This window comes from Pavona decussata, unplaced genomic scaffold, assembly GCF_977016875.1.
Source record: "Pavona decussata unplaced genomic scaffold, jaPavDecu1.1 SCAFFOLD_102, whole genome shotgun sequence".
In the NCBI taxonomy this organism is placed as follows: domain Eukaryota; kingdom Metazoa; phylum Cnidaria; class Anthozoa; order Scleractinia; family Agariciidae; genus Pavona; species Pavona decussata.
In genome coordinates this window covers 6779579-6789086 of record NW_028145517.1, presented here as the reverse complement: position 1 = coordinate 6789086, position 9508 = coordinate 6779579, and the positions used below count along the sequence as shown (strand labels likewise).

Below are 9508 nucleotides of genomic sequence, written 5' to 3'. Positions count from 1 at the left end.
AAGGTATGACGCGTACACTGTACTATTAATGCTCAAATCATGGCTGCTAATAGCCAATCAGATTCGAGAATGTTGTTTCTAATCACACCCTATACACCAGTACACATTACAAGGCGTTGAAGATTTGCCTTATTTTTAACCTACTTTTCTGTCTCTGGTAAACCACACCCCTGACCTCCCATAAAAGCTCGCCCCGACTGGATAAGAACATGTTTTTAGTAATGCCGTGAAATCAGTCCAAAGTCCATTTACAAAGTAAAGAAAATAGCTGTTAATTCAGTTGCTGATCCAGACCTTCAAGTAAGGTGGGCGGCCCCGCCCTCTCCTACAACCGCTACTGTGTTTTAATCAAAGTGCCAATAGCTCTCGTTCAGCAATAACCACTGGACATTCAGCGGAGGATCGCTTCCGACGTGCGTTGAAAACCAGGTTAACACGTGGGCGAAACTTTCGTGAGAAGAAGGCATAGAGGACCGGATTGAGAACAAGTGATGTCTTGGCAAAGACACTTAGTGAACTGACAGTAACAGGAGAAAGCGGTACTCCGAGAACAGCGAGGAAGTACACGATAGCGTATGGGGTCCACGAGAATAGAAACGCAATTATAAGAAGGAAGAAGTACAATACGGATCTGCGACGTTTGTTCACCAACACCAAACGGGCTTGTTTGCTGACATAGAATGTAGTACAGCTTTGCGAAGTCGCGGTGACAAGCCTTTTAGACAAATTTTCGATTCTGTGATAACAAAACATGGTTATTCCTACGGGAAGGATGTAACAGGCCAAAAAAACCAACCCGAAGTACACTTTATGATAGACATTGTTAGAATCCAATTTGATAGAGCAAGTAGTGTTGACTCCGTCCAAACCGTAACTGGACCAGCTGAGCAGAGGGGCCGCACTGAATTGTAAACAGTATACCCAGACAACTAGAATGACAAACGCTACTTGTTTTTTGCTAAAATATGATTCGCGGTATAACGACTTGGTAATAGTAAGATATTTTGCAACAGACACGGCAGCCATGTTGATGATAGAGACCAACGCGAAGAGAAATGTGATAAAGGCGTACATCTTGCAGCCGATCTTGCCGAAAGGCAATGCCTCGTCGAGGACATGCATGATTGAAAATGGAACCCCAAGTAAACAGGAGAGAAAGTCACTTACTGTCATGTTAAGGATGAAAAACGTCGACGACGACAGAGAGAAAAAGTCCTTGCAAATCACAAAGATGATGAAGCCGTTGAGAAGAATTCCAGCGGAACAAGTCGTAATTTGTATGCTCAGAAAAACTGTTCTCCAGAAATCGAGGTTATCTGCCATGGTGCGCTCACTCGGGGTCAAACTTCTGTCCGACTGCTTGAAGCTGTTTATGGCTTCGCATTTCTTAAACGAGCCAAGAGGGTGTTTGTTTTTTTCGCTGCCCATCTGAAAATATGGTCGGGAAATCATGGACAGGTGGTCGATATTTTGAGAATGCGAAGTATTGTTTTTTAGCTGGCTTCATGACAGAACGCGCATTTTGTTTACTTGTGTTGTTTTTGTCTCCTAAGAGACTATAATTGGCGAGTTTAGCGATCTGATTGCTAATTTAAATTTCGTTGAAAGTCGGCAACCCTTTGACCTTTAAGTGTTTCTGACAAAAAAAAAAAAAATCACAATTTGAACAAATACCGATTTGTGATCGTACCTTGGGCAAATTGCCACCAAACTTAAAATTGCTCTTTACTGATCGGAAACAAACATTCGAAAAGCTTTCATTTCGTGCGTGTGCGTAACTCAAACTTTGGACTCCTTCCTTTTTCTATTTTTCTTGTTGTTTCCTATCTTAAACTTGTGGTCGGCTAAGTCCACTGTGCTAGAGATTGTTCACTTGGATCTGACCTAGGGCACCACACGTCGAGTACTATGAATACACACGAGTCACTGACGAGTGCATGCGACTAGCATATGGATCTTACCGAGGGCTATTGGAGTCTAAAAACCTTTGAATTAGTAGGCACCGTCCTGAAGAAATCAGAGCTTCTCGGAACATCTCGAGATGCGCAGAACGCATGCGCAGTAGCAAGAGGAAGATCTTATGATTGTAATACGTGGAAAGCATTTAAAAGCGGATAACAACTCTAAAGTTCTAAAGCAGCCTACTATAATTAAGCGGGAAGTATCATGGAGATTTGGTGTCACTTCAAAAACCCCAAAACGTTTTCTATAAATTATTCTATTAACAGAAACCTAATAATACTGGTTCAGTTTTGTTATAAATCACCACCTCAGTGTACTAAAAACTGTCAATGAGTGTCTCTGGCCAAAGATGGACTGGGCTAGAATGGGTTGCAACATTAAAAAAGTTGGCTATTCCTAACTTTTTTTTACGTTCTTGCATTTTCGTTTCTAAAATGCACTAGGACAGATCATGATTTGTTCCTTTGAAGAATTCAGTTGATTTCTTTGTCTTGGTGCTTTAGAATTGATGATTTTGTAATTAACTGAAGTTTTTGTTGTACTATCTCACCAAAATTAATCAAAATCTCCGGCACACTTTGCTACAATTCAACAATAGACCATTTCCGAGTTGCTTTGAACCTCATTGTGAAAGCGAGGCTAAGTGCAAAGTTTTTGTTATGAAAATTAGTTTTCATTCATATGCAAACAAAACTAATTTTCATATGAAAAGTTTTGCACTTAGCCTCGCTTTCATAGTGAGGTTCACAGCAACTCGGAAATGGCCTATTAGACAATTGATATAGAAACACAAGTGAAGTTTGGGGGGTGGGGAAGGGGGGACTAATCAATGGTACCCAAACGGGAATCAAATGGACTCACTGAAATGACTGGACTCTGAGTAAAAGGAATTTTGGTCACTTTTGCTCACCCATTGTTCTCTGGCCATACTATAATAAGACAATTGTTGTCTACAAACATTCACAACCGTCTTCAGCGCATTGCCTCTTTCTCGGCAAAACCAAAAATTACACTGTTAATACAAGACAAAACAAATCTTGAAGACCAAACAGACAAGGTATCAAAACCAGTAAACATCTCTGGGGACCAATTGAGCCAAGTTTTCTCGGCCTGCACCGCCTTAAAACCCACTTCCTCTATTCTGGAGAGTGTCTCCTTGTTGAAACAACAGCCATTGAACAGGGTGGGAGTGATACCTGTCTTTGTCAACAACTGTTGGCCAAAGTATTGAAACGTCCATGGTTTCCCTGTTGAAGGAGAAAGCAGCAAAGTTAAACATTGGTCAGTAATCGACGGGTTGGCAATTCCAAAAATAGCCTTGTTCACATGTTTATTCAAGTAGGAGCATCCTGGGTTTGAAACCTAGTTAGATCTACGGCTCTCAAAGTTCTTTGCCTGACACAAATACTACTATGTGTCATTCCTGATTGTAATTCATTTGAACCATAAATGTAAAATTATTTAAGGATTTACAAGATACATAGGTCAACATATTAATTCATTGTGCTTTTAATGATTTTTGCACGATTTACAATTTCAATTTACGTTGTTCATGTTCATTAGAACATTGCTAAGCTTGACAAACTTGCTAAAATTATAGACCTTATGCAAAAAATGGGTGACAATTTGTAATATTCTTTTGTCTGAATCAAATAAGCCGTACTTGCCTTGTTCAAGGAAAAATATTCTTTTGATTTTTGAATTCAAGAACAAGGTTACAGGGTTCGTGCTACTCTTCGAAGTCCTTGAAAAGCCCTGGAATTTAATTTTAGATTTCAAGGGTGCTTGAAAAGCCCTTGAAAAGAAGAATTTTTGCTGAAAGTGCTTGAAAATAAGAAAACTCCTTGAATTTTTGTTCGGATGGGAAATAATGTAGGATTATATCAAAGTAATTCAGGGACTGAGCGCAGATTTCAAAATCGGGGACAGATTATATCAGGGGGAGCTTTTTTTAAAGTTGCTATTGACCAATGAAAACATTTTGAAACATAGTGCAAGACAAAGTAAACGTGCTTTGAATGCTCCTTGAAAACTCAGTTTTTAGTGCTTGAATTCTCCTTGAATACTCCTTGAATTTTATGTCCAAAAACCAGCACGGATTATGGGTTAGTATGGCTATTTTAAATTCAAACACAAGAATATTAAAATATCAGCCATATTTGCTTAGGGTCTATAACAAGATTCAAGAAGCATTAACACCATTGCTTGTGGTGTATTGTTTTCACAGTCTGGGATGTTGAAACAGAAACAGGCATGTCTAGTCGTAAACTTAAACAATATACCAACCTGCCACATGTTCAATGAAATAAAACCTTCCACCCTGAAACAAGTTTAAGGACAATACCAGAGTTATTTATAACTATAGAGATTAAAACAAGTGAAGTTGGGCAGACACAAAATTCATTAATAATTGCGTTCGATGTAGGAAGAAAGCTTCCTAATACGGATTTGAGTAGAGATTTTATGGGACTTGTCGTTGATGGGTCAATGGATCTTGGGACGCACCTCTGGCATCCCCCGCAGATTTTTTTGCAGGGGCGAATGACATCACAAAGAGAGAGAGCCTGGGATCGAGATAGCCTGATAACATTGAACGCACTCTCTAATCTACGATTATTACTAGTTATAAACAATAAATTGTTAATATACAAAATTGTTCGTTTATCCATTCATGACCACGTGATCCACGTGACTCTAATGGACAATATTTCTACCCACTCATGGCCATTTCCATGTGACACCAATAGACAACATCATTTCCATTCGCTCATGACTAAAGCCTGGTTTTCAATAGCAACGCAAGCACAAGCGCAAGCATTAGATTGCTTATTTCACTGTGAAAACGGCGTCAATGCAAGCATGAGCACAAGCACAAGGATCAAATTTTTTTCTTTTCTTGTCCTTGTGCTTGCATCGCGTTTGTTTCCACTTGACATAAAGCTCTTCCACTTGTGCTTTCACCTGTGTTTGCATCGCTAGTGAAAACCAGGCTAAAGCAATCCAATAATTGTGACTCCAATGGACAACATATCTACTATTTCTAGTGACACACATAGGGTTTTTGCTAAGTCTCTCATGACTAGACTTTAAGCAAGTCTACCTTCTACTCCATTTGTGACCATGAGATACATTCGACTCCAATAGACACGTACCTGCTGGTAAGGTATCCTAATGCTAAAATGGGGCGAAATTCACCAGCTGATCATCTGGGGTGAGAATTCAGCTTAGGATGAAATTTTTTCATGTAAATTAGGTTCCTATTGAAAGTATTGGATGTTGACCGCAGCTGCTTTTATTTACTGCACTGTTTTGGAATTTGGGACCATCATGAAGTCCCTTTTCCAAACAGGCATCTTTATAATTTGGCTTTGCCTTGAAATAAATTTATTGACCTCCCATGCATGCTTCCCAGGGCATTACATTAACTACACCTTTCAATAAAAGGCAAAATTTGAACTCTTTACTACTGTCAATCACCAACTTACTAACCACAAAAAAGCTTCTTGGTTGAGACATTCCAAATGGAAATTTGTTTTCCATTTAAACATTTTCTTTCACAACACTTTCTGCCCTTTCGTTTTCGCACCGCCATGCCAAATATGTCTCATCGGAAACAACAAATTCTTAGGGGAAATGAAATATCTTCTACCTCGATGGAAATTCACAACCAAAATTTCCTGAAGTTTTAGGTAAATGGTCCACTACCACAGAAAACTCAGGCTGGATCAAAATCTGCTGAATATTATGACAGCATGACAATGCGACGTTTGATTCTGTTGAACCAAACGTCTTTGTTTTCTTTGAGATCCACTCTCATAATTGATGGCAGTAAACTATTCAACGGTTGGTTAAGCCTTGAGCTTCAGGGTTTGCATGTTATTGAAAGATGTCTACCTCCTCCTCAGGACCCATAGCAAATGCAAGGTACCTTATATGCCTTTTCATGTGTTAGTGCATCAATCCATTAGAACCCTCAACATCCCCCCTCCTCCTGGGGCGATTGACTGTGTACTGTGCTCGAAGAGTGGGTAATTTGATGAAGGTAGGGAATTTGAATTGTATTTTTCTTTTGATCTAGCAGAATTTGTGCTCGCGTTGGGTTTATCCTACCTTTTGTGAGTTGAGAAGTTTTTCAAGGACTCGATTTCATCCATGCAATCAAATGGCTAATTTAAAACAGCTTCAAAATAGTTTTGATATCTCTGACTGCAAAGCATGAACTACTTAAGGGCAGGACATTTGAACTGTTTTATGGATCCGGGAAGCGGTAATATTCGAAAGTTCAAATGTCCGGGAATTGACCATTGAGGGAGGAGGAGGGGGGGGGGTGGGGGTGTTGAAGTTCCAAACATACTTACAGGTTTCAAAACTCTTTTAACTTCTTTGAGAGTTTTCTTGGTTTGATCATCAGTAAGGGAACACAGCACCAGCGTACAAACAACAACCGCCACGGAATTGTCTTCCACGCCGAATCTCCCTGGTTTGCAGCTCAAGTCCTCCGCCGAAGCTGCGACGAACTTTTTCAAGAGTACTCTGCCACCAGCTTTCTCCAAATTTTCCCTGAGAAGTTTCTCAACATGTACATTAGGATCAACAGCTATAATCGACGCACCTTGAGGGTAATAGTGTAGGTTTTCTTCCGCACCGATCCCTATCTCCAAAATATCACCATTCACTTCCTTCAGGCGTTCACCGAGCTCTACGAACACCTCCTGCTTCAAAGGAGCAAATACTCGTTTCGTTATCTGTGCAAACCTGGCTTCGCCCTGTGCAAAAATCTTTTTGTACCAGTTTGTAGATGGTGCAATCTTTATCGCGATCACAACAAAGATCGCTATCATGCACGGTATAGAGAAAACTGCGGACGTGAGAGTTGCAAAATACGTGGACGCCATTGTAGTCGTAGACGTACTTGACCATGTAAACTTCCCAGGGGTGGAAAAGAGAGTGAAGCAGCCTGGGCCCAGTTGCTCGAAGCATGGTTAGCGCTAACCCGGGTTAAATACCATGACAACCTATAGGTTTTAATATAGTTAGCGCTAACCATGCTTCGAGCAACTCAGCCCGGATAGACAGGCGTAATCAGGGAAGGGTTGGGGGTGGGAGGGAGAAAAGCTGAGACAAAAAGGAAAAAGGTGGGACTGGGGAGAGAGGTTCCAGTCCACCCTTTTGCCTCACTTTATCGATTACGCATGCTACACTGGCTAGGAAATTCTGGAAAACAGAAAATTAGATAAAGTAAAAAGTTAAAAGAAACAATATTTTTTTCCCGACAATTAGTGTTCTTTTCAACAGCCTTGTAGGATTCGAAGGCGGCCAAAAATAGAAAGTACATGAAAACAACATAAAAAGTTAACTTGATTAGGCCAAACCCTCCGCCCCCCCTCCCCCCCCCCCCAAAAAAAAAAAATCGTGAATAGAAAGAACTAAACGGTCCTAAACGAGCTGAACCAGTTACAAAAATTATCATGTTTTATCTGGGTACAGTTACAGAGAAAGAAACCTGTTATCACTCCCAGCGAGAAAGACCACTGTTTTGGGTCCCAGCGAGAAAGACCACTGTTTTGAATTGGGGCCGGCGACTATGTGTACAGCGGACCGGCAAGGGATACGAAATAAGCTGAAATATAAAGCTTTTCGTGTAAACTTTCGCCCTTCAATGCACGCAAGTCCACATTTGACAAAAGCTTCGCCCATTTTAGTTTTAATATCATCGCCTAAGATGATTACTTCCGTTGGTTTCCTCGTCTCTTTGTCTTGATTTCTTCCTCCTCTCATACTTTTTTTATTTTTCATTTCCCGTTTTTCGTTGTGCTATCTTTCTGTTTCTTGAACTAGTCGTCAGTGATGGGTAACGATGACAAAACTGATATATTTGTTTGCGCCACGAAGAAGCTGAGGAGATGTGCGACGATCGATCAAGCCATTAGTATGGGTGCCATTTCCGACAAAATTACTGTTTCATTATTATTGGGCACTTGTGTGTTGTTATTAGCATTATTTTTTTTATTATTAGGCACAATTTTCCAATATTAGGCACCTGTTTTTTATTATTCGGTATTATTTTCTATTATTAGGCACAATCTCGTACTGATAGGCACTATTAATGATTATTTGGTATTATTCTATTATTATGTCGATTTCATTATCAGGCACTGTGTTGTGTTTTTTTCTATCTCCAAGTAGCCTGTAGTCATGATACAAAGATGACCGCCATTAAGGACAGCAGGTCACATACCTTGAGTGAAACATCGCTGACGACCGTGAAGTTGAAGCTTGGGTGTACACCAGTCCATTCTTCTGTTTCGGAAATGTTGATCTTGATGAAAACATTGGCTCGGGAAAAATTCAGATACGGTAGTCATATGGCGCGAACATCAAAGATTCATTTTACAATAACTGTCCAAATTCCCGCGCGCTGATTGGCTCGTGGCTATTGCCTATAAGAGTACAGACAATAAAAATGACGTCAGATGTAACGCGAGCGCTTTCTCAACGAAAAAAATAGCCAATTCCGCTCGTACTTTTTCCATGTTATCGTAAAAAACAAATCGAAGGCAGTTTTCTATGGTCTATACTCTTATAGGCCATAAAATGACGCCATAAAATGTCCAAAACTTGGCAGGGAAACCACTCGCCAGAGGCTCGTGGTTCCACTTGAGTTTTGAACATTTTTTGACGTCATTTTATGGTCTATAAGAGTATAGACTATAGAAAACTGCCGTCGATTTGTTAATTTTACAATAACTGTCCAAATTCCCGTGCGCTGATTGGCTCGTAGCTATTGTCTATAAGAGTACAGACAATAAAAATGACGTCAGATGTAACGCGCGCGCTTTCTCGACGAAAAAAAGCGCCAATTCTACTATTTTTTTTATGTTATTGTAAAAAACAAATCGACGGCACTTTTCTATGGTCTATACTCTTATAGACCATAAAATGTCCAAAACTTGGCAGTGAAACCACTCCCCCGTTTCTCGCGGTTCCACTTGAGTTTTGAACATTTTTTGACGCCATTTTATGGTCTATTTAACAATTATTCCACGAGTGCGCGTTGGATATGAGATGATAGATAGCCAACGAGGCGCGTAGCGCCGAGTTGGCTATAATCATCTCATATCCAACAAGCGCAAGTGGAATAATTGTTTTATTAAAAACAACCGAGAAATATTGCTAGATCTTACTGATTTCGCTGTGCATGAACGACCAGAAGGCAATTTAATGGTCGCCATTTCTCGGCCATGGTATAATTGCTCATATACCATGGCCGCTAAGCCAATCAAATCCCTCGAATTGCATTATACAATGATGCAGTTTTTAATAAAAGAATATAGAACATAGAAAACTGCCGTTGATTTGTTAAATAACGCGCTTTGTACGGCATGTCAGTCCCCATAAATACGCAAGGGCCAGATTCACGTCAGCACACCGAGAACCGAACATGAAAGCCTCGCTTACTGTTGGTGTAAAAAAAAAAGGCCCGTTAAATTTTGGTTTATACTTATCAGTGTTACTTTTCATCAGTAAAAGCATGCAATGTTCGCCT

The 9508-nt window shown here is 40.1% G+C and overlaps 2 protein-coding genes across 4 annotated transcripts; both read right to left on the bottom strand.

The window, feature by feature from the left end:
* Nucleotides 1–209: 209 nt before the first annotated feature.
* LOC146471969 (melanopsin-like) lies at nt 210–1592 on the bottom strand. The gene has a single exon (XM_085120531.1). The coding sequence runs from the start codon at nt 1450–1452 to the stop codon at nt 349–351; it is 1104 nt and encodes a 367-aa protein (XP_084976657.1). The 5' UTR covers nt 1453–1592; the 3' UTR covers nt 210–348.
* A 1251-nt stretch (nt 1593–2843) lies between these two features.
* LOC146471968 (thiol S-methyltransferase TMT1A-like) lies at nt 2844–6995 on the bottom strand. 3 transcript variants are annotated; one of them, XR_014866731.1, is made up of 4 exons: nt 6321–6995; nt 4249–4282; nt 3630–3717; nt 3071–3209 (listed from the first exon to the last, which is right to left on the bottom strand). XR_014866731.1 is itself a non-coding variant. In XM_085120532.1 (3 exons), exons 1-3 carry the CDS (start codon nt 6855–6857, stop codon nt 2935–2937), a joined length of 846 nt encoding a protein of 281 aa, XP_084976658.1. In that variant the 5' UTR covers nt 6858–6995; the 3' UTR covers nt 2844–2934. The 3 variants fall into 3 exon arrangements, 2 of the variants coding, with proteins under 2 accessions (XP_084976658.1, XP_084976659.1); XM_085120532.1 differs by lacking the exon at nt 3630–3717 and having other exon boundaries at nt 2844–3209; XM_085120533.1 differs by lacking the exon at nt 3630–3717 and having other exon boundaries at nt 2844–3174.
* Nucleotides 6996–9508: the final 2513 nt, after the last annotated feature.

What these genes read in the sequence shown, in the direction of transcription:
- LOC146471969 (XM_085120531.1), bottom strand. Translation starts at nt 1,452, where the DNA reads ATGATTTCCCGACCATATTTTCAGATGGGCAGCGAAAAAAACAAACAC.
- LOC146471968 (XM_085120532.1), bottom strand. Translation starts at nt 6,857, where the DNA reads ATGGCGTCCACGTATTTTGCAACTCTCACGTCCGCAGTTTTCTCTATA. An exon ending in TTAAAAGAGTTTTGAAACCT is followed by an intron (nt 4,283 to 6,320) that starts GTAAGTATGTTT and finishes AACTTGTTTCAG; the next exon opens with GGTGGAAGGTTTTATTTCAT. An exon ending in TTTCATTGAACATGTGGCAG is followed by an intron (nt 3,210 to 4,248) that starts GTTGGTATATTG and finishes CTCCTTCAACAG; the next exon opens with GGAAACCATGGACGTTTCAA.